At 32.9% G+C, this 26,090-nt stretch overlaps 1 protein-coding gene across 1 annotated transcript in view; it reads right to left on the reverse strand.

The window, feature by feature from the left end:
- TRDN (triadin) overlaps window positions 1-26,090 on the reverse strand; it is a 393,952-nt gene that overhangs the window by 103,685 nt on the left and 264,177 nt on the right. The window contains exons 22-23 of the mRNA XM_058735145.1: window positions 18,441-18,488; window positions 55-105 (exon numbers count right to left, since the gene is read on the reverse strand). Coding sequence (XP_058591128.1) covers window positions 55-105; window positions 18,441-18,488 — 99 coding nt within the window. The remainder of the gene's footprint in view (window positions 1-54; window positions 106-18,440; window positions 18,489-26,090) is intronic.

Below are 26,090 nucleotides of genomic sequence, written 5' to 3' on the forward strand. Positions count from 1 at the left end.
TAAATTTCTAGTATTATATCAAATACTAGTGTTACATCAAATTGACTCTATTACCTTTATCCTTCAAAACTGAGGAAGTCTTCCCGGATTTTTCTTTTTTAATTTCTGCAAGAGGAATCATAGGGAGAAAAGTTTATAAGGAATCACAGAGAGGAAAAAAAACTGCAAGTTTTTCATGGTTTTTTTTTTTTTTTTTTACTGAGGCTTAAAGACTCAGAGGGGCTCTGAGTTGATATTCAAGACAGACATATCAACTGGCACAAGTGGCCTCTAAAACACATGCAAAATATACAAAAGATACAAAATAAGCCCACAAATTATTATCACAATTGGAAGATTATGATAGACACATAAAAGATACAAATAAAATGCTATAGGCTTTGAGGAAAGAAGATATAACAATGGTAGCTAACATTGTCTATACTATATATCATAGGGAATGCTCTCTACTGTTTGGTCATTCAATGTTCATAACAACCCTGTATGGTAGGTAGATCCTGTTACTATTTCTGTTTTTCACATGGAAGGATTAAATAACTTTTCCAAGGTCATGTGACTCATGACAGGAGACCTGAGATATAACTGATATTTTTCTGTACTCAACCACAAAGGTACTGGCTCTTATAGCTGAATGATAAGATCAGGAAAGGCTTTGGAAGGCAGGTGATACTGAGGGAGACCTTGAAAATGGAAAAGGTTTAGAGAGATATAGATGAAATGGAGAGAAAGACACATTTTAGAAGGACAGCAGAAAGAATGGGGTGGCGTGAGCTGGTCATCTGTCCATTTGCTGAGTCACCTGTAACCAACAGAATATAATGGAAATTATCCTATGTGATTTCCTGGGTTAATCATGAAAGATCATGCACTTTCCATCTGCTTCTCTAGGGACAGTAACCCTGAGGAAGCGAGTTGCCATGTCAGTAATCCAACTAACACCACCATGTTGGAAAAGCTACATATACACAGCCCAGTCAATAGCTCTAAGACTATGTTTGATTACAGGTACATTAGATACCCAAGTAAAAACTGGCTACTTGATCCCTCCTAAAATTCTGACCCTCTATATCATGAGCACAGTAAAACTAGCTATAGTTTTATACTCCCTAAGTTTTGGAGTGGTCTGTACACAGAAACAGCACTTGAAACCACCAGCTAATAAATAGCAAAATATTGCAGCGTGTGATAAGTTCTCCAGCGAAGCTCCATAAACAGTGAAACTCCGTAAACAACAGAGAAATGATTAATTAACTCTACTTTATAATTGAGATGGCTTTCATGAGAAGATGCCATTTGAGTATAAGGCTCCTAAATTGAGTAGAGTCTCACTGGTTAGGAAATGTCAATTTAGCAATAAAACTGGATGTAGGATATAAAACAGATGAAAAAATGCTGAGGATAGCTTCTGGAGTTGTACATGTTTACGGAAGGATAATCTGCTATCAATTGAAATGTAAAATGTAAGAAATAGAAGACTTTGGAGAAAGATATCATGTTTGTTTTGAATATATTTTGTTTCATGTAGCTACAAGACACCCAAAAAAGCAAATGTCTAGCAAATACTTGGAAATACAGGTGAACCACAGATAATTTGCAACTGTTGCAGAAGCAAAGCAACCTGCAGTCTCATTTATAAATGGAAACAAATAATACAATCAGTAAAATGAATTTTGAATGCCCCAACAAATCTTATTTACTTTATTTATACATACTGACCCTACTTAGTGAATAAACTAAGTATACAAAGGCAAAATAAACCAGAAAGTTAAAAATTATTTTCTTAATAATACAGGCAAATTGAAAAAGAGACCAATGGGTTATAATTTTTTACTTGTATGTTTCAAATCTGATCTTATATAAATTGCCAATATTGAAATATTATTCACATATTGGTGGTAATAAACTTAATTTTATAAATTTTGCTTAGCTATTGCAAGATGTTTAAAACTCACACAAACTGTGTTCAAAATAGCAGTGCAAGTCAAGTTTCAAAAACTTACTGGGTAAAAATTGTTTTAAGAGAAACATATTCGATTTCAGTAAGTTCAGGAATTTTTTTTTTTAATTTAAGGGCCTAAATATATCTGATCAAAATACACAAAAATAATATAGCATTTGCTTTTTCTTCTAACATGGTCTTGTGGAAGATAAAATGTATTTATAACAACAGTGTTTCTTTCTAGAATTTTTTTTTAAATGTCTACAAAACAGGCAAAACAGAAGACTGAAATAGTGGATAATATTGTAGCAAAGGAAATCAGCACTAGAAGTTTTCCCTAGCACAAACAAGTATTTTGAACCCCAAGCAATGTGTTTAAAAATTTTTTAATGTTTATTTACTTTTGAGAGACAGAGACACATACACAGTGCGAGCATGGGAGGGCAGAGAGAGAGGGAGACACAGAATCCAAAGCAGGCTCCAGGCCCTGACTGTTAGCACAGAGCCCGACGTGGGGCTCGAACTCACAAACTGCGAGTTCATGACCTGAGCTGAAGTCAGACACTTAACTGACTGAGCCACCCAGGCACCCTTAGAGAACTCCATTTATAAGTTTAATGATACCTGATAATTTCCTAGATATGACTGTTAATATACATCATATAGCATCAAAAGTATTAAAGTTGTTTCATAACGTTTCTATTCCTTCCTAAAGTGATACAATATTGTTCCTAAAGTGATTTAATTGTGATTAATTGCATGAATTTTTAAAATAGTTAATATGTGAATGATCTACATGCATCTGTCATTGTTTTATGTTCATTTGGACATAATTTTTGACAATCAGAGATATTTTAGAAAAGGCGTTTTATAGAATTTAATACATTTTACAAACTCCAAAATATAAATTTTATGAATCAATACAGAGAAAAGCATTCTCAAGTTCCCTAAATGGTTTAAAATACTATGATTATAATTCCCATGGGGAAAAATGTAATGTATTGATATTTATTTGATAATAAGTTTTAGTGCTCCTTAAAAGATGTTGTCAGAGTTTAATTTTACTGGGAACACTGTCCATTAACTTTGTAATTAAGTATGACATGATCAGAGGCTGTCTTGAACTTTCTCTTGGTGCTAATGATATATTGAATCATTCCCTATTCTGTGGGCTAAAGAACTTGACAAACATAATTGTAATATTTTAGAATGTTTTTCTCTAAATATCTGTTTAAGTATCCTTAATTAAAAATATTTTCAATTCAATTATATTTATATGTTGGTATCTTTTTTAATCTATTTGTTATTATTTATTTCTTAGCCTTCACATTTTTTTAAAAAAGAATATAATTTTGTAACCAACATTATCATTTACCTCTAATTGGACAGCCTAATTAAAAAGCATAATATAAAATTTGTTTGAATGACATCTGGACAATGTTGTCAGCACTTGGAGACTATGGTGAGGTATTCCTGAAATGATGTAAATAAGGCAAATTAAACTGTTCTTTGAAAGTTTAGCTATATAATCAGTACAGAGTTGGAAAGTTAGTGAGCTCAGAAAGAACCAACCATATAATACTATAAATACACATTCAAAGAGCTTTCTTGCATTACTCAAGCACTGTAGAGATCTAGGCAAACTGGGCTGTGTTAGTACATTAAGACTGACACGGAGCACAGCATAACATTCAAAACAACTAACAGATGTAGAACTTGTTTAATACACATCTTGTAGTCCCCATGGGGGAGAAAGTCTTGTCCAGTGGATTCAGTATTCTCGCTTTTGGCCAGCTCTTCCCTACCATAGTTTAAGTTTTCAAATTATCCTAGTTGAGGGACTCTCCTAAAATCATCTAAATACCTCTTTCCTTTAAATTCTGATTGAACTTTATAATTATGATGAGTTTACGCTGTGTAGTTTGGCTACGAAAAGTAGACTCTGCATATACCTTTATATTCCGGCCCTCATTACACGCTACTAATCTGAATACTGATCAGAATTTTGGGAATTACTTCAGTGGGGTGCATTTTAGTCATTTTGGTTCATCTCTGCCCAGCTCTTGCAGAAATATCAGCAATATTCAGTGATTAAAAAAAAATAAATATCACTTCTTTAAATATTTGGGACCCAAGATAAACTAGGACCTCCTAGGCACAGAATTAGCTACTGAGCCCTAAATCTACTACAAAAGATTTTGTTTTTCAAAGAAAACTTTATTAGCCATAAAATTTTTCTCATCTAATAATGTTTGGCCAAGATGTCAAAGTTCTCACATTTGTTTCAAGAAAAAATATCATTTTGGATTGTAATTTGCTTGGGGGCAGGCAAAGCTAAGTCTTGGTCATTCCTGCACTCACATACAATGATACAATGTTATTTTATATTGTTAAGCATTTTACATATGATTTTGTTATGAACTGAATGTTTGTGTCCCTCCAAAATTCATATGTTGAAACCTAAAACCCAAAATAATGGTATTTGCGGTGGGGCTTTGAAAAGTGATTAGGTCATGAGATCAGAGCCTTTTATGAATGAGATAGTGCCCCTGTAAAAGAGGCAAAAGAGAGCTGATCTGTGTCTCTGTCTCTCCTTCTCTCCCTCTCTCTCTACCAAATCAGGAATGAGGGCATCTATCTGCAAACCAGGAAGAGGACTCTCACCAGGAACCCAATTGACTGGAATACGATCTTGAACTCCCCAGCCTCCAGAACTGTGATAAATAAATTTCTGTGTATGCCGATCAGTCTGTGGTGTTTTTGTTATAGGAACCTCAAACTGACTGAAACAAATCTCTTTAATTTCTCACTCATTTCAGTGAGTTAGGTACTATCTACATTTCATAGATTGACAACCGAAGCTAAGAGAGGTAAAAACTTGCCCAAGATCACAGCTACTAAGCAGTAGTGGGAAACTTGAACCCAGACTATCAAACTACAAAGTTAGAGCTAAATACTATGCACTGAGAGAATAGTGGATTATAAAGTAGATAGCATCTCAGATGCCTCCTCAGAATGATCAGTGAGCATGTTTGCATCATAACATCATATCAATGTTCTCCATAACTACCCATCAGAAGCCATCTGGCACACACTAAGAATTCAGTAACTATTTATTGAATAAATTAATAAATTTTCCAAATTTTGTGCTGACTACATTTTATTAGGAAAATTACCCTTTAACATTTACATTTAAGCCCAATAATCATTATAACCACCTTCTGTGGTTAGTTATTGCCCAATTTTGCAATCCCAACCTGGCTAAGGTATCAAAGTCAAATGAAATTGTTGATATTTGACAGTTTTCCTGGGCAAAAAAAGTGTATATTTCAACCTAATATTTACCTAGCATTTTTTTCCTGGAAGTTTAAACCTAACACTTTACTTTTTGTTATCAAGAAATTTTAGATGGTGAATTTCCAATGTTAATAATCTGAAACACGTAAGTTTATACACTTATTTCAATGTTTAAAATAATCTCTAATGATCTATTCATTTTTAAATATAATATATTCTATTTTAACTACAATAATATTCACTATCCATAGTCTGTATTTTCTTTTGAACTTCTTTTCATAATTAGAACTCCTCTTCTATAAACACATTTATGTGAGTTCTTAGAAACTAGTCTCATTATAGTTTAAGCATTCAAACATGAAATTTATTTTATGAGATGACACACAGAAATTTTGAAGAAATATAATTGAATATAAGAAAAATGTTAACTTAAAAATTATTAATATAATAGGGGCGCCTGGGTGGCTCAGTCGGTTGAGCGTCCGACTTCAGCTCAGGTCGCGATCTCGCGGTCCGTGAGTTCGAGCCCCGCGTCGGGCTCGGGACTGATGGCTCAGAGCCTGGAGCCTGCCTCGGATTCTGTGTCTCCCTCTCTCTCTGCCCCTCCCCCGTTCATGCTAGGTCTCTCTCTGTCTCAAAAATAAATAAACGTTAAAAATTTTTTTTTAATTATTAATATAATAAAAAGTAAGCAGGGTTTTGTATGAATCCTCCCATTATTCATGGTATAGGATCTCAAAATATAATACTTTGAAATTCATCTAATGGACTAATTTATTGAGATTTATAAGCTTTTTAAAAATTAATGAACTTCAATGATTTTTAGAGCAGATTAATGTTTGCAGCAAAATTGAATGAGAAGTACACAGGGTTCGGACATACCCCCACCCTTAACACACACAGCCTCCTCTGTTATCATTATCTCTCATTAGCATGATACATTTGTTATAATTCAATAAACCAATAATGATATATCATTATCAACCAAAGTCCACAATTAACATTAATATTCACTATTCGTTTTGGTCATTCTATTGATTTTGACAAGTTATAGTCACATAAATCTACCATTATAGTATGATAAAGAATAGTTTCACTGTCCTAAAAATCACTATGCTCCACTGACTCATCCCTCTCTTTTCTGAAACCTCTGACAACCAATGAACTTTCTACTATCTCCATAATTTTACCTTTTCTAGAATATCATGTAGTTGGAGTTATACAATAAGAAGACTTTTAAGATTGGCTTTTTTCACCTAGAAGTAGAATTTAGGTTCTTCTACGTCTGTGACTTGATAGCTCATGCATTTTTAGCACTGTAAAAAATATTGTATGGATGTAGCAGAGGTTAATTATCTATACACCATGGAACAATATATCTGTTGGTGTCGAATTTTACCAACTATGAATAAAGCTGGTATAAATATTTGCATGTTCTGCATGAACATAAGTTCTTAAGTCATTTGGGCATACAATAAAAAGCATGATTGCTGGATCATATAGTAAGATTACATTTAGTTTTATAAGAAACCACCAAACTGATATCCAAAGTGGGTGTACTATTCTGTATTCCCTCTAACAATGAATAAGAGTTCCTGTTGCTTCACATACTCCTCAACATTTGATGTTTTTAGTGTTTTGAATTTCAGCCATTCCAATAAGTATGTAGTGGCATCTCATTGTTTTAATTTCTAATTTCCTAATGTGTGAAATCAAACATCTTTTCATATGCTTTTTGTTATCTGTATATCTTCTTTGGTAAAGTAGCTGTTCAGATCGTTTGCCAATTTTTAAAAGGAGTTGTTTATTTTCCTATTGTTGAGTTTTAAGGGTTCTCAGTGTATTTTAGATAATAGTCCTTTATCAGATGTGTGGTTTACAAATATTTCCTCCCATTCTGTGTCTTGTCTTCAAATTTTCTTTTTTTCTTGACAGAATCTTCTGAAGAACAGAATCTGAAGAACAGAATTCTGAAGACAGAATCTTCTGAAGTTTTTAATTTTGATGAAGTCCAACTTATGAATTTTTCATTCATGGATATTGCCTTTAATGTTGTACCTAAGAAGTCATTGCCAAAACCCAAAACCACCTAGATTTTCTTATGTTATCTTCTAGGAGTTTCATAGTTTTACGTTTAGGTCTATGATGCACTTTGAGATGATTTTTTGAGAAGGTTGTAGAATCTGTGTCTAGCTACTTGTTCTGCTTCCTTTTCTCCTCCCCCCTCCCCTCCCCTTCCCCTTCTCCTTCCCCTCCTTCTCCTTCTTCCCCTTCTCCTTCTCCTCCTTCTTCTCCTTCTTCTTCTGCTTGTGGATGTCTGATTGTTCTAGCACCACTTGTTGAGAAGGCTATACTCTCTCCATTGAACTGCTTTTGCTTTTTTTGTCAAAGATCAGTTGACTGTATTTTTGTGGGTCTATTGCTTGGGCTCTCTCTTCTGTTCCACTGATCTATTTGTCTATTATTTCAGCAATAATAACAATATTTCTGTGTTGTTTATTATAGCATTATAGCTACAGTTGAAGTGGTAGTGTCATTTCTCCAACTTTTTAATTCTATTGTCTTAGCTACTTTGGGTCTTTTCTTTTTCTATATAAACTGTAAAATCAGTTTGTTGATAGCCATAAATATCAGTTTGTCAATATCCACTGTGATTTTTATATGATTGTATTGAGTCTATAGATCAGTTTGGGAAGAACTGACATCTTACCAATTTTGAGTTTGCCTACCCATTAACATGAAATAACTCTCAATTATTTCGTTCTTTTATTTTTTCATTTGAGTTTTGTAGTTCTCCTCATGTAAATCTTACAAGTATCCAATTAGATCTATATCTAAATGTTTCCTTTGTTGTTGCTAAGGTAAATGGTGTTGCATTATTAATTTTGTTCACTCCAATTTTTCATTGCTGGCATATAAAAGAGCAATCTACTTTTGTATATTAACCTTGTATCCTGAAACCTTGCTATAATTACTGATTAGTTCCAGGAAGCTTTTCTTGATTCCTTGGAATTTTTTTATACAGATAATCACATCATATGTTAACAAAGACAGTTTTATTTCCTCCTTCCCAGGTGGTAGAGTTTTATTCCTTTTCTTGTCTTATTTAATTAACTAGTATTTTTAGTACAATGTTGAATAGATGTGGTTAGACGTGATATCCTTGCCATTTTTCTCATCTTGGTGGGAAAGCCTTTAGCTGCTCATAGTTAACCCTGATGTTAGCTGTGGGTTTTCTGTAGATATTCTTTATCAAGTTAAGGAAGTTCTGTTGTATTTCTAGCTTGCTGAGAGTTTTTTTTTTTTTTTTATCATGAATGGGTGCTAGATTTTGTCAAGTGATTTTCTGTACCTATTGATAGGATCATGTGTTTCTTTTTTAGCTTGTTGATGTGATGAATTATATTAATTGGTTTTTCAAATGTTGAACTAGCTTTGCATACTGGAATAAATCCCGCTTGGTCATGGTATAATTTTTTTTTATTTGCTGTTTTATTTTATTTGCTTATACTTTAGATTTCCATGCTATATATTTTTTAAGAAATCTCTAATCTAACATTATTTTAAACTTAGAGATATATATACACATGGAAAAGAAAATTGAGGTTCAAGACTCCCAAAGGGGATTTAATTGAGGTAAAACAAAAGCTAATGCCATTTCAACAAACTAGAAATTCTATTTCATACAGTGCTTATCAATGTGACAAAGCGATCCCCCTACCCAAAAAAGGACCTTTGTCTATTTAGATTCCTTCACTTGGGACTTCACTTAAAAGGAGGATACATTTTTTGTATTTTATAAAGATTAACTCAATCTATTTAGTAGACATTTATTCAGTGCCTCTTTTATGTTGGGAGCTGGGAAAGCACAAATGATTGCACTGAGTTCATTTAATGCCATAATGCATCAATATGGATGATACAGACACATACACAGGGCACTGGGCCCATAGCATATGGATTAACAAACTCTAGCTGATGGAATGAGAAAAGATATCACAGAAGCACTGCCATTTGCAGTGGATTCTGAAACTGGATAAAGGGTTTGTCATCAAAGAATTGGAAAGCTATCTCCAACATAAGCAAACCATGGAGGGTGAAGTTCATGTGGCTGGATCTCTGGATATACAAAGTCAGGAAAAAGCAGTGAGAAAAAGCTTGAAAGTCACACTGAGAACTGGTGACGAAGGGATCTACAGTATCCTACTAATGAATTTAAATTTATAGCCTTCCAATGATGAAGAGTCTTTAAAGATGCTAAATGCAAACATTCTTTCTGGTATCATGTCAATGTAATTAATCAAGTTTTGTTCATAAAAGAACATTATACATACTAAACTGATTAACAATACATAGAAAGTCATTGCAATTTTGTTTGGAAATAGTCCAAAACTGAAACCACCCACAGTTATGTTCTCCACATTCTCTATTATCTCCAGAGACAATATCTTCTGTTTCATTTTTTATAGTTTCTTTTGTGTGTGTGTGTTTCAAAGGCATAATTTCTGCATCTTGTGTGCCATTGTTACTGATACCTTTGGTTAAATCACATTTAGAGAATCTTCACGTCCATAAATTAAATATCCAATAGCATGCTTTGCTCCAGAGATGTATTTTTTGATTTTTAAGTATTATTTAGGTGTATATTTTGAAATGTAAACAGAATAAATACTTAAAATAAGATAATTCTTTTCAGTAGATTTATATAACATTTTTATTTTATTTTTTTAATGTTTTTATTTATTTTTGATACAGAGAGAGACAAGCATGAGCAGGGGAGGAGCAGAGAGAGAGGGAGACACAGAATCCGAGGCAGGCTCCAGGCTCTGGGCTGTCAGCACAGAGCCCAACGGGGGCTTGAACTCACCGACTGTGAGATCATGACCTGAGCGGAAGTCGGACGCCCTACCGACTGAGCCACCCAGGCGCCCCTATATAACATTTTTAAACATTATCATTTTAGAATCTGAATCTGACTTCCTTGCATATACTTTTGTACAGATTGTACTTGCAATCAGAAAAATAAGTCTATGCTTCAGCATTTGGAGCAAAGAGGAAATATCTCAAGCATAAGAGATATTTTTTACAGATGAGAAATAGACAATATTATGACTGGAAGTTCCTCTAGAGATTGCTTAGTGAAATAATCTTGGCTTAGAAAAAAGGCTAGATAAGGCAGGTAACTAACCTAATGTCACTGGATAAATTATAGGAAAGGTAGACTAAGCTATACATGTTATTTTGAGATACCTCTGTGCTGCACTGTTCAAGGAGGCTGACATTTTTAACCACCATTGGCTTTCTTCAGTTTTTTTTCCCCAAGGACCACAATACAGGTGCTAACTCCAAGTTAAGAACTATTCACAATGACTTTTATTATCTATTTATTTATTTATTATCAAGATTTTAAGGACAATATAGATGTTTTGTATAGGTAATCTGATTAGTATCTTTTTTTTTTTTCCTGGTATAAGAATCAAGTAAAAAAAACTCACACTTTGCAAGCTATAATAATGAAAAAAATTTCTTAACATATTTTGCCATTTTAGAATTCCAAAGAAGATCTGAATTAAATTTTCATTTTTTAAAAGAATTACTTTTTAATCAGTTTATACTACATCATCATTCTATGAAAAATTGGGGTGGTAATAACCAATAAGGCACAGGTAAATTTTATATTTACTGTTGATAAAATTTTCATGTTCATTCTTGAAGTTATTTCACCTAAAATGTATAATTTCATTTACAACAAGGAGAAAGTAACAATGCATTTTTATGTGGGGCTATTTGATATGATTTTTGCAATTTGATTTTTAGAGAATGGAGCTTAACAGGATATAGCATAACAATTGGTTTTTACACAATTTTATTCAAGGTAGTGTATGCCAATTTTTTTTCGTAAATAGGTCTTTAATAGAAAATTGCTTTATAAATGAAGGAAAAGTCAGTAAAAAGAACAAAAAGTCGCAGGAAACAACGCTTGTTATAACCAGTAAACTTTGCTACATAGTTTATAATCTACTTTCTACTAAAGATTTCTAAGGAAAAAAAAAAGATCCAACCCATATATGGCTTCAAGATAATAACAAGAGTGGAAGGAAATATTAATAGAAAAATAAGACATAATTAGCAGCTTGATATACTTGAGCTTGTAAGGAGGCTTTTTCATGATGTGTTGTATGGTAAATATTATGATGCATTTCCACATTCCTTTATACAATCTAGCCTAGGGTATCAAAGAAACAAACAAAGTTGATTTTTCTCACTGGTGAACAAAATATTAAATTCCAAATATCTATGTTAAATAATTAAAAAATATTTTTACATGCCAAATCTGGGTGATGGTTATTGAAATTATATATTAGGAAAAATAAGATCTGTAAGAGAATTTCACTATGAGGAGAATAAAAATGGCATATTACAGATTTAAGGATGACTTAAGGAACTATCAACCTAATATTAAGACGTAGATAATAAGAATGCATATTTTCACTGTTTTAAAATTATAAAATTATATTAAGTATTGATAAAAGACATCTGAAGTTCATTACCATTAAATTCACAGATCATATGACAACTTTCTTCATATTTACAGATTTGACTGGGCTTTAAGAAATGGTTCAAAATTACATTCTATTATTTTTACATGAAGCTTCGTTTGAAGGTAAATCAAGAGAAGGTTTGAGACTTATGAGTGAAGCAAGAGCACACATTTGATGTAAAAATGTTACTTTTAAGAAACTAAAAGATTGGTAATATTTCCATTAAGAAACTACTTTGAGGGGCGCCTGGGTGGCTCCGTCGGTTGGGCGGCCGACTTCGGCTCGGGTCATGATCTCGCGGTCCGTGAGTTCGAGCCCCACGTCGGTCTGTGTGCTGACAGCTCAGAGCCTCCTGGAGCCTGTTTCGGATTCTGTGTCTCCCTCTCTCTCTGACCCTCCCCCGTTCATGCTCTGTCTCTCTCTGTCTCAAAAATAAATAAACGTTAAAAAAAAAAAATTAAAAAAAAAAAAAGAAACTACTTTGATAAATCATGGTAAGAGTAAAATGCAGGCATAGTAGGAATGACACATTGCTTAGGGTATGTTGTCTGTTCTGATAATTTCCAGTAATTAAGTTCAACTAAGTTGAAATTAAACTAAAGTTCAATTAAGTTCAATGTACCAGTATCTCTGACCTGCAGTTAATAAGGTTACTTGGTGTTAAGATTGGTGACCCCAGTATGAAGTGTAAGGGGAGGTTCTTAGGGCAATCTTGAAGTGTTAGTGTGCCTCTTCATAAAATGCTCAGAATCTCTAAAAAAAATTGGTCACAGAAGCTAGATAGGCAGATGAATAATTCATTTTCATGATAATGGAAAGGCAGAATACCTGCATGGAAACAGAAATTGGGCATTACCATGATTTCCCTGTGTGACCTGTACTTGCCTCTAGTATATCCTGCATAAAGTAAGAGTGATCAAGTCACACATTAGCTTTTTAGAGAAAATGGATCATTAATAACAAAGAAGCTTTAACTTTGAGAGAAAAAGGTACAGCACAATGTGTCTCATAGCATCACCTCCAAATCTTGTCAACAGCATTGATACACATTTTTCCTTTATTGGGCTGGAATTCTCTTTGGCACTGAATGGCATTCCTACTAATAACATGTGTGAATCACATGAACCAAATGTTTCATGGCAGAATGTGGCACCCTGCAGGAGATCAATGTAACAATACAAATTTCTTCTGAATAGATGTTGTTCTGCTGTGATGAGTAAGATTTAGATTTGTCTGCTTATTAAAAGGAATTTCCTATACATAAGATAAAATAATTGTAAGAACATTCTAAAAGTATTAAATAAAATAAGAGTAAGAAGTGAAATGTGGGGGTGCCTGGGTGGCTCAGTCAGTTAAGCGTCCGATTCTTGGTTTTGGCTCCAGTCATGACCTCACAGTCGGTGGGGTCAAGCCCTACGTAAAGCTCTGTGCTGACAGCACAGAGCCTGCTTGGGATTCTCTTTCTCCCTCTCTCTGCCCCTCCCCTAGGCATGCTGTCTCTCTCTCTCTGAAAAATAAATAAACATAAAAAAAAAAAGTGATATGTGCTATGTGAGCAAGAGGGACAGTGGAGAATTGCTAAAGATTCTCTCAAAAATATATAAAATACACAAATATGCAGAGTATACTCATTTTCACATGCTGTATAAGCTCCACATGTAAACCATCTTCTCTCTGTAGCCCACCTCATGTTCCTCACACCCATTCCCCAGCGCCTAGTCTGTTGTGGGCGCTCAATAAATATTAAACAATCAAAGCACAAACTGTTGTCAAAAAGTTTGGAATTCACAGGAATCAATAGTATTGTTATCATTTAACATTTATTGAGGGTCAACAGCATGACTTAGTCCACATGTGCAAATGGGGTATTTTATAATCACACATTAAGCAAATAGTTAAATACAACTTGTATTAACTAAACTTTCAATTTTACTCCATTGATCTTAAACATAATACTAATCTTTTAAAAATAATGTTAACACACCACAAAATATAAACATTACTTATTTAAATAAATAATTTTCTGTCAGGAAATCATTACTCTTATTGTTAACATTCACTTGAAAATATGGGATAAATCTACAAGTACACATCACATATTCTAGGTAGACCAGTGCATGTACAAAGAACAGAAGAATCTGAAAAGATGAGTGAAGACAATGACAAAAACACAAAGCATGTATTAGCATTTGGGTTTCACCTGCTGTTATGACAACTTAAAACACTAATACAATTATGTAGGGCACCATTGTTTACAAAATAGAATCAAAGGCAAAGAAAGACAGAAATTCTACAGGTGAACATAAATTAGCATGTTTGTGAATTCAGAAACATTTCTTAATTTAAGGCAAGGCAGAATTTTTTTATTATAGGAAAGGAACTGCATTGGATACATTTATGAACCACATGTTCCAGTTTTATCCTGAATAAAATGATTACTAATTGTGTTAAGATTTATTCTTGTGGTAAATAGGCATGTAAATTCTATTTAATCTTTTTTTGTGAATATTTTCCTGTCATGTTTCTATTTAATGATTTTGAAGTGATTTTTAATTGTTAAGAGAATGGAAAACTGTACTTAATATGTCTGTAGTGAAACTTTCAGTTTATTTTTAGGATACTGAAGTATCTATAGGTATTCAAGTTTATAGTGTGGTTTCCCTTAGCATTTGAATCTCTAAGTCTTAGAACTGTAAGTCCTTCTAGACTAGCCTTCCCTTAAAGAAGAAATAGACTATATTCTGTTGTAAGGAAACACACTTAAAAACTTTGTTGAATAGAAAATTTTACACTTGGAAGCAGTAAGAGATCATCTAATTCAGCTCCATAGTTGTAAAAATAAGAAAGGAAATGATAGGCCTAATGTTTCTATATTTAGAATCATTTATTGTATTAATTGGGCAACTGTTTAACTTTCTCTTTCATTGTAAGTTTTTAAAGAAATTCACAATAGTTGCAATTACTACAATTTAATTTTTCAATATGTTTATCCATATGATAACTTCACTGCAGGCAATTTTGTTTATGTAACAACACCATCAGCAAAGATCATAACAACATGATGTCGTTAATGAATAACACATATTTAATTATTATTTTTTCTCTACTAGTTCCACTTTAAAACTGAAGAATTTAATCACTTATGTCCTGGTTTCTGAAATATGACAAACTTCACTAATTGAAATCATATTTTGATGAACTAAAATATTCTTTTAATTGCACAATATTTAGAGGCCATGTTCATTCAAATCTGGATCACCTAATAGTCCTTTCTTCAAAAATCCCTCGGTTTTCATTCAGCCCACAGATATCATTGAACACATACTGTATTCCAGCACTGTTACAGACTTCTAGAACGGACTCTTAAAGAAGACTTTAAGTGAAGTCATGCATATGTGTGAATGAATGAAAGAAGAGGAAAAATGATTTGCAAGTGATTGAATTTATTACTATTTCCTTCACCTTCTCACTGTTGGATTTAAGTCACTTTGAAGGAAGACAATTAAAAATAGAGAGATGCTGTGACTCCAATCTAGAGTTCAGATCTTCAAAGTTAATTGTATTTTTTAAATTAATTGTCTTGACTGATGTCCTTCCCTGCCCCAGGAAGTAGCAAGCCAGTGGATACTTCCTTAGAGTGACTGTTTTGCTTATCTGTCTAGTAACAAACAAATATTACTAAAAATTTTCTTCTGAATGAAAGCAAGATTGAAAAGAGAAATGTAAATGGGATATAGGAAGCAGGTCAATTTAGAAAATTCAATTTAGAAAATGAATACCAAGGAGCAAAATGTTCACTAATTATAAGAAGTTAAATATCAACAAATGAATAAGTTAAGCTTAATGAAACATGATGTACTTTCTCTAGATGTAATATAGAATATCTAAAGATGAATTCTCATATGGTATCACACAGCACCTAGCAAATGTTGTAACGTTTTATCTTTGGCATTCCTTAGCTCTCACTACAAGGATAGCAACATTTATTGTATTAAACATTTGTATCTCTTGATACTTCTAGGTAACTGATTTCTAAACAAGGAGGAATAATTAATGGTGGTTTTGTGTGTGTGTGTGTGTGTGTGTGTGTGTGTGTGTGTACATCTTTAAAGGTACACCTTTAAAGTAGAGAAATTATTTATAAAGTGTTTCCTTATACTCAAAATTCCAGTCCAGCCATTTTAAGATCTTCACAAAAAGAATAACTAAAAAAACACATGGTTCATCATGAGTTAGAGATAAAATAGAGTTACATTTTTGGACTTTTGCAGAAGTTAGATTAACTAAATTTCTACTTCTTACGTGATATGATGTCTAGTTTACTACATTATGTTAAAATAAAATTCATGCCACCTTTCACTCTATGAATTTCCCATAATGTGAAGTTTAGCTTAATCAATGTGTCCTGAGTACAATTATAATTCAGACCAAGTACAGAGGTTCAATATACACAATTTTATATAGATCACCAAGTGTATTTTAAATCTAGTAAGAGTTTGTAAATAATATTTTTCCCAAGTGCAAGTTTACAAGTACAAGCTTAAATGAATAAAAATGACTTTAAAAACTATTTAATCATACTTCAATGCCTTATATACTAGTTTTAGATTATTTATACTTCTACAGATAACTAAAAACTGCAGAAGTACAAAATAGATTTAAAGCCTCATCTTATGAATAAATTTTAGAATACTCTGATGAAATCTGTAGAATATCATTGACTTAATTTTACATAAACTTTTGATTTTTTAAATCACAAAATATATTTTTCATATCAATGATTAGTCATAGACATATCATCTCAAAAATACGCAATTTACCCAAATATTCTATTTCTTATGGCATTTATAGTTGAACTATATGAAGCTATTGCTTTACGATATTTAAATTGAAATGATTTACTAAGTCAATATAAAAAGAGCCATTGAAAGAACCTCATTTTTGATACAAGCTAAAAGCCTAAGATTTTATATGATAAAAGGTATCTTTCATAAAAAAATGAATTATAAAATTATCTGAAGAAGTAAGTTCACATTTCTAAGAACCAATTCTAGTCTCCTACCTACCTGAGGAAACATTATAGAATTAATGAAACTGACACCAACATGCAGGTAAGAAAAATAAACAATCTGTGTTTAAATCACTTATTTTTTAGGTACAAGTACTAGTGTTGGGCATTTTACACTGTTGTCAGTCTTCTCTTAATATGCTTTGGCTCTAAAAGCAAAGCTACAAATGCCAAAGATGAGCAATGAACACCTTTATACTAGAAGAAAAAAAACTATGAAACAGTTAAATTGACACGGTTTGATAGTTTATCTCACCTGTCGTAAAGTTGATTTGATAAGGAAATATGCTCATGTAAGGACTGTGCAATTATCTAGGAATTTATCATTTTTCATATCTTTTCCCATGTTTTCTTGTTTGAGCTCTACATCTTGTTGAATAGGCAGGTCAGATAGAAATCATTCCGTTTTTGTTCTTTTTTCTTTCCCCCAGAAGAAATTTAGGCTCAGGGCCTTCCTTGCCTAAGTGAACGAGTTAAAACTGGATGTCGTACCATTCCTCTACTTTCTTTGTCAGAGATGGAAATATCCACATCGAATGAAGTTGATAGAAACATTCTGTTGAATTCTAAAATTTCAGGAAGTCCCCAGAAGCCAAAATTGATTTGAAAACTTTTCAATATAATTGTAATCTGATTTTGTTTTGAAAAGCCCAAGGAAATAAATATTTGACCAATCATTTAACTTAGTTGAATTCGTAACTTTAACTTACTTCTCTGAAATGTGAGAAATTAAAGGATTTTCTTGATCTGTTCATATCAAAAATGCTAAATTTGTGATAATAGGAACTTAATTACTCCCAAATTTCAGAGGAAAAATTATCTTGATTTCACTCTTGACAAAAGTATTACTAGTTTTGTTTTATTACAATAACTAGTAAATATGATAGATGAAAAAACAAACAGTGGGGGAATCATAAATAAAATTATTAGCACGCTAAGCTCTAACAGAAGGCCCAACATCACTTTAAATGTTTTCACTCTACTCTTGCATTTCTATCAAGCAAATTTTGGAGTGATATATGTACTATATAGCTGCATAAATAAAAATAAAATGCATTACTTATAACATTATGATTTTTAATATTAAAATTTCAGACCTCTTGGGAGAATCACTTGCCGAAGTCACAATATAAGCTCAAATAATTTACTTTTGGTGTTTTTTCCCCTTTAAGTGTTACATACTATTTTTTAAGCATTAGATGTTGTTTTTGCATCAGTTGAATTGTGCCATCTTTATTCTTTAAACTACGATCAGTAAGGTGGTGGTAAAAGCACAAAGCAAACAGAGAAATGTCTACCAGTTACCCCAGATCATTTCCTCGTTCCCAATCATCTTCAGCATTTTCCCTGATATAATTAAGAAGTCTGGAGTTTTCCTGCTCTGAACTTATACTCAAAGTTTAGTTATACAAAAGAACAAAAACCCAGATTGCTGCCTCACATCCTCCCTGAAACAGAAAAGCATGCAAGGACAGTGATAGAGAGCAATAGATAGAACAGTTATTGTCTTCCTCCTGTCTGAATCCAGTGCTTTCCTCCTCATGTTGTTGTCTTTCTAAAGAAGATAATGTCAACCTCCTTCATTTTTTTTTACCTTGCTCCACTGTCTTGGTTGTTTTCTCTTCCTTCTTTCCAGGTACAGCTGCAAGGCAGAGATAAGGTTTAAATAAAAGTTCCAGATGGAAATGCTGCTTCTGCTCAAAAATGCATTTTGTAACTCATTCGTTGCCAGCTCTTTCTTCTAAACAAGCTATTTTAGAGTTTTTCAACTTTTCTCATTTCTCTATAAACCAATTGAAACCGATTTCAAATTGAATGTTAAAGAATTAGAGAAAAAAGAAATAATTTCTTGGCTTCTGACTAGTTTTTCCATACCCCTTTCTACTTTCTCCTTTTATACTCTACTTTGATAAACAAGCTCTACAAGGAATTCTACTTGACAGGACTATGATTAATCGATTTACAATCCAGGTTATTGCTGGAGTCATTCAGAGTCTTGAAAATGTCAACTAGATGCTGTTTTAAATTCAAGCTTAACTTAATCAACTGAAAGGACAGTGTAGTCATGCTTGAGATTCATTTAAATGTTAAATAAAGTCATCCAAAATCACAGGTAACCAAAAGAGAAATAAGATGCTGTTTATCCTGAACTATGCTTTCTTTAAGATTTATTGCTTTCAGTGGACTACTCACTGTCTAACCTATGTATACATCAAAACACTAGAAATTATTCACTCAAAATCAGTATACCCCACTGAAATAATTGATTCAAGTAAGGATCTTCAGAGGATACTAGCAGCTGTTTGATGAAGATGAGTGAGGGGACTGAATACTGCCATCACACCCAAGTATCGCCCCACAGAGCTGCACGGAGAAAAATGCAACTTTGAAACGAAGCAATGTGGTTGTCACCAACACAATCACTGATGAAACTTAGAACCATTCATTCATAATGGGACATCCGGACATTCTGACTTCTTAATGATATGCAGTGTCATGTACTCTGAAGTGTTCTTGCCAAAGCATCCAACTAGTCAACTGGAATCCAGTTAAGCCAAAGATTTAGCTTTCAGTTTAATCAAATACAGTATATAAAAATATATATTGAATAATATTCTGAAGAAATAATCAAAGCAATAAAAAATGTCTACAGTGTAACTGGCCATGATCTTTTCAACAAAAATGTCATGAACCAGAGGAGGCGGGGGGGTAACATAACTTTTTTTTTACAGAAACTTGCTAAATTTACTCATTAGTCATAATAGTTTAGTTGTAGACCTTTTTGATTGTTTCAGGTAGATAATAATTTCATTAGTAAGTAATGAGTTTTATTCATTACTTTTCTATTCTTGTACATATTATTTCGTTTTCTCACCTTATTTCACTGGCTAAAATATCTATACAATATGTAATAGAAGTGGTAATAACAGACATCCTTGTGTTGTTCTAATTCTCAGTTGGAAATCTTTCCATTTTTCTCCATTGAGTATGATATTTGCCAATGGTTTGTAGGTATCTTATCAGATTAAGGAAGTTTCTTTCTACTCTAGGGACGAATTATATCAAATGCATTTACTATGATGAATGTAATTTCCCTTTATTCTATTAACCTGGTTAATTACATTCATTTTTTTTTAAAGATTGTATTCCCAAAACAAAACCAACCTTAAGACATTTTATCCTTCATGCATATTTTCAGACTTGATCTGCTAATATTTTGTTTAGGCCTATCCTTCTATGTTCACAAAGAAGGTAGCATGCATGTTTCTTTTTTATTTCTTGTTAAGTTTTAGCACCAAGGTTATTCTAGCTCCATAAAATAAGTGAATGTTTTCTCTTTTTAGATTCCTGGAAGGTTTAGTGTAAGATTAGTGTTAATTTTTCCTTAAATTCTTGAAAGAATTCACCAGTGAAGCTATCTGACTAGAAATTTCTTTGGGGAAGAATTATTAATTATGGATTCAAAATATGAATCCGTATTTATGGATTTGAATTATGGATTCAAATATGGATTGTGGATTCAAAATATGAGTCCATTTATTGGAAAACGTTCTTATTTTTAATTTTCTGTAGGATCTGTAATGATGCCTATTTTTAATTTTCTGATATTGATGTTTGGTGCTTTCTCTTTTTTTCCTAAATAAGTTTTCATAACAGTCTATCAGCTTTGTTAGGTTTTATGGAGACTCTAACTTTGACTGCTTTGCTTTCCCTATTGTACAACTTAATTTACTACTTCATTAGCCTTTATTATTACATTTTTTAATTTCTTTTCCTTCAGATTTCTTTGGGTTTAATTTTCTGTATTAAAAAATTATTGGCTTTCTGGATATTCGATTTTCAGATTTTTTACTTTTCTAATGAATATCGTTAAAGTGTGTAAGTTTTACCCTAACACTGTTTAACTGCATCCCAAGTTTCAATGTAATGCTTTTGTCATACATTAGATCAACATATATCCAAAATTTACTGTCATTTTTTTTCTTTGATACATGGGATATTTAGAAACGTATTGCTTGCATTTATTACAGTATCTAGCATTGTTCTTAATATAACAAGTGATTAATATATTTTTGCTTAGCAATTAAATGTGCTAATTGACAAACAATATGTCTTAATACGAAACGTTTTGCATTGAGAGGGAAAATCGGTAAGCTTTGGTATTAGTGGTTTTCTAGGAATAGGACTGATTTTAGGTGTAGCCAATAAGATGTGAAGAAAGGCAGAGGAGCAAAAAATCCTTAGGTATGCATAGAGGAAAGTGAACAAATTAATCTGAAGCAGAGGTTTCCCCAAAGTAGATATGGAATAATCTAAAAATAGAAGATAGGGCCAATTATAGAAGGCCTTGAATTCCAAACTAGAGTCAGAATTTACTTTATTTACATAAAGGAGCTAGTAAAATGTGTGGTACATTAGTGGAAATGAAACACTGATAATTTGTAATTATAATAAAGCCCATGGGTATATAGTCTTATTCATAATTATTTTGTTCAGAAGACTCGTTATAAATATTGTATAGCAAATATGTAGTTTTCAGCTTATTTTATTTTAATCCTTTGAAAAGTAAATATCTCTAAGTAAACAATTTGTGATTTACACAAAAAGAACAAGTTTTCTTTCCAATGATGGGTTCTACATTCATATTCAATAAAGGAGGATAGTCCCCTTTATAGCAGTTTTTTGTTACTCAGAAAAGGTCACTGAAAATATTGATTATCTGTACAGAAAATAACACATTTTGCATGAAATGATGATCCTTTCACTTCTACTTCTGATGTAAAATTCATCAAGCCTAATCCTATGGAGAGTAAACTTTAGAAATAAATAGCTCATCTAAGTAAGTGGATTTTCTAACTTCCTGGAATCAAAAGAAGACCTTAATCAATTTCTTTGTCTGTGCTACAGGGTACCTGAAATCTCCTTTGGTCCTGAGAGAAATTCTCTTTGCTCTACATTTGGAAGGATTTACTTTAGGGTGAGAAGTAGATTTATATTGCACTTCTTCAGAGATCTCAACTAATATAAAGGAAACAAAGCAACTAACACTCTTAGAAAGTAATGCCTGAATTAGGAATAGTCTTAGCTAAACTATGAGATGGAGAAGTTACTTTCCTGTAGCTGCAGGCTTTTACTTCATTATTCTCCCCTTCAATTTCCTTCAGGGATCCACTTCTCCAGTACAATTTAATCTCTCCTTTCTTGACCTTAATCACTCTTAAGGCTCTGATGTGTTCCCATTAGCAGTAAGGGCTTGTACATAGGCAATGAAGCTTACTTGGAGATGGGATATATTAGAATCCTGGTAAAAAAGTGAGGAGTGGTGGGAAAGTATTTATAGTTTGAAAAGTCCCCCACATGACATTTATACATTACTTCAGGGATGTAGACCTACAGCCTTAGCATGATAAACTATTATTTTCAAGGATATAAGAATGCAATGTCATCTGCCCAAGGGTTGATCAGATTTTAAAGGTAGTGCATAGAGATGTCACTGACTGAAACAACGGAACAAATCATTAATTGTGGAATAAAAAGTCTTACATCTTGGGTACAAAGGTCCTTGGATATATGTTATAGTGGAGAGACAGGAAAGAGAGGCTTCTCATCAATTCTCAAATGATGATAACTAATTAATGTATTCACAAGACCATCCTTTCCTTCCACCATCTTTCCTGAATTTTACATCATATTCCTGAATTTGGAATTATGAGCAATATGGTATTTGTTGTAGCATTCAAAGCAGGGAATACCTGAAAATGAAGTTGAGAAGGAATATAAGGGTCAGATCTTGAGGGATTTATGTCATTTTAACAAGGTTGGACTTTATTTCATGGTCAACTTGGAAAAAGACAGTTTTAAATTGAATGACTTGTTCAGTTTTATAACTTTAATAACTTACTATGACTATGGGGAAATTCTGGTAAAATGAATATTAGTGAAATAAAAATAAAGAGCCTAAGGGCAGTAGTGAGTTCATTACAGTGGTTCAAGCAAAAGATAGTGAAGGCTTAAATTAAGATGAAAGTCACAGTTATGAATAGGAGGAAATACGTTCAAGAAATATTAAGGAGATAAAATCAGCAGCACTTGGAGATTAATCAGATGAAGTAAAGAAAGATAAAAAATCACCCCCCGTTTTCCAGTGAAGTGATGAGAGATTGTATTTTCACCAATGATAATGAAAAGCAAGTTGGGAAGGAGATACGAGGACTTTAGTTTAAAACAGGTTATATTTGAAGGTGTTTGTTGGACATTTGAACGTATAAGTTTGAAATTTGAGGGAAAAAACCTTTTTGCAGAGAAGTCTTGAAGTGGCAACATACAACTGGGAATCTTCAGGATATAGGGCAGAATTTCAACCTTGAAAGTGGACATATCTCACAAAGAGACAATATAAAATGAAAAGTTCAGAGGATTAATAATGGAATCTGGGAACATCAATAATTGAAGGGTCAGCAAAGAAAAAAGAAACACAAGTCACGAATAAAGGTCAGAGGATATGGGGGAGAACCAGGAGGCTATGTTCTCATGATAAGCCAACAAAAGAGAAGCTTAGAGAAGAGATAAAATGGTAAATAAAACTGAGAAGCCTATTATGTGAGTACCGAATGGCTCCTTTGGTTTAGCAATGATAAAATCATCAGCATTATCCAGAACATCAGTGGCACAGTAGAGACAGAAGCCTCATCCTTGCGGGAGCTCGGAAGGGGTGCTAGCATTCCAGTGTCCAGAAGACTGGATAAAATGTGGAGACAAAATGGCAGAGAGGGAAATAGTAACCAAGAAAGGAGTTTTGAAATTGAGAATACTATTTCCAAAACAAAATCAATAATGGAAAAGATTATGATACCACAAAAATGCATGGGTGACTGATTAAAGGGGACACAACTGGAGAAGCTCGTCTTGACAAGAACAATAAACACTTTACCTCTGAGATTAAAGGGGAGATGGCTCTAAATTAAACAAGATCACCAAGCTACTAACCTATTTCTCCTTTTATTCCAAGCCATTTTCTTCAGCATGATTGCCTGTATGTTTCATTACCTCTTCCCTCAATTTGTCCTTCTTTAGCTTTCAAGTGTGCCATTCCCCTGAAAATGTGTTTATTTTATTTTATTCTATTTTATTATTATTTTCTATTTCAAGAGAGAGAGCACACATGAGTGGGTGAGAGGGGTAGAGGGAAGGGGAGACAGACAGAGAGAGATAGAGAACCTTAGGCAGTCTCCACTCTCAGGATGGAGTCCAACACAGGGCTCAATCCCACAGCCTCGGGATCATGATCTGAGCCGAAATCAAGAGTCAGATGCTCAACTGACTGAACCACCCAGGTGCCCCAGAAATTATATTTTAAAAATCAGTAATTATCTGCTTGGCAGTGACTTGGTGACCTCCACCTTGTCACTAAAATGGTTTATTCTCCTGTGGTGACTATGACATTATACATAATTACATCTATTTTTCTTTAACCTCATCTTTCTAGTCACTTTTTTCTGTCCTTTTTTTTTCTTTGACTTTCCTTGCCCTCCTTCCTCCAAATGTCAATGTTCCCTCACACTCCACACCAGCCCTGTTCTCACTCTAGGCCGTCTCTTCCTGACAAGCTCATGGACTCTTAACTGTTTCCACCAGTAATCCCATGCAGAAGACAGCCACCTCTATATCTACAGTCTTGCAATTGTCTGAAATTCTAGTTTTATATTCGGAACCACCTATGGGAAGTCACTTGCATGTGCTGCCAGCACTTTAATCTGTCTAAAATAAATCTTGCCTTCCCTCCCCAAACTACTTCTCATCTTCCTTCTTAATTTTTATAAGACTATCAATAATATTCTTCTAGCACCCAGTCTGAAAACTTACTGTCATTAAATCATTTCTTTTTTCCCTCCCAAAGCTAGTAAGTTGTCAAATTCTATTAATATCCCTCCTTTGCAATCTCATAATTAATACCAGGTCTTAATACATGTCACCTACATTATTGCATCCTACCTACCCTACCTCCTCCTAAAGCAAATGTCTGAATGTTATTCCTAAACTTAAAATTTTCATTAACTCCATGTTGCTCATGGAATAGAGTCCAATTTTAAAATCAGGCCACTTTACAGCATTATTAGCCCAGGCTGTATTAATTCATGCCATATCCGTAACTCTCTTGCCATTCCTCATATACATCCTGAAATTTCCCACCACTGCCTTGTTATTTTACCTGTACCCAGGTAACCCTTCGAACTAATGATTACATAACAAAATTCTATCTGTTATTTAAGACTTAACTCTAAAGTCATCTTAGGTAGAAAATCTTTGCTTTACCCCAGGTACAAATAATTTTTAAACTCCTCTGGAAATCTATCTGTATTTATTTCTTACCCTGTTGGCTTTAAACCATAAACTATAATTACATAGAAAACTTTTATGTGATGGCAAAAAATGAGGTTTAAACAACTTAAATTCCTATTTTTCAGTATTTTAAGTTGTTCAATAACAAGATTAACATCTACATTTTCCCTTAATTCTGTATACAGTGTGTAAACCATAAATATGTCAAATGAAAGTAAAAATGATTTGAATACTCCAAAACAAATTTAAGTTAGTAAGATGATATATTGATGACCATATATATATATATATATATATATATATATATCCCCAAAGAAAATATGACTTAAAATCTGGCTTAAGATAAAACAATTTTTACTAGATATATAAATTGGCACATTGCAATTAATTTAACATAAACTTTTTTTAACTGTGAACATTTTAAAACACTTGCAAAATTAGTAATTTCCACCTAACATTGCATATACAGTTCCTAGTTCAAACCTCAATGCAGAAAAACAATTTCCAAAGTTTTGAAAACAAAAATAACCCCTACATAATTTTCTTATTCTACTTATTTTTGAAAAGACTACAAGTTGAACATCTTGTAAAATATGTTGTTGTGGAGATTAGGGGCTAAATCTATGATGAAACAGTATCTATTGTTTTGTGTGGCTGATTGTCAGTGAGGGTGTAGGGGACAGAAAAACTAGTTGACAAATGAATGAAGTATATGTTGACTTCTATTTTTTGTAAGTTGTTAAATTGGAAAAGCACTACCTGAATTTCCATTTATTTATGACAGCTTTGGAAGGATCACTTGCTTCTGCCGTGCTGTGGTTGCAGGCAAACCCAATGTGCAGAATCATACTTAAGTTAAGAACTGAGGCATGAGACCTAAGATTTACTAGAAGCAAAGTAATTG

This window comes from Neofelis nebulosa, chromosome 6, assembly GCF_028018385.1.
Source record: "Neofelis nebulosa isolate mNeoNeb1 chromosome 6, mNeoNeb1.pri, whole genome shotgun sequence".
Taxonomy (NCBI): domain Eukaryota; kingdom Metazoa; phylum Chordata; class Mammalia; order Carnivora; family Felidae; genus Neofelis; species Neofelis nebulosa.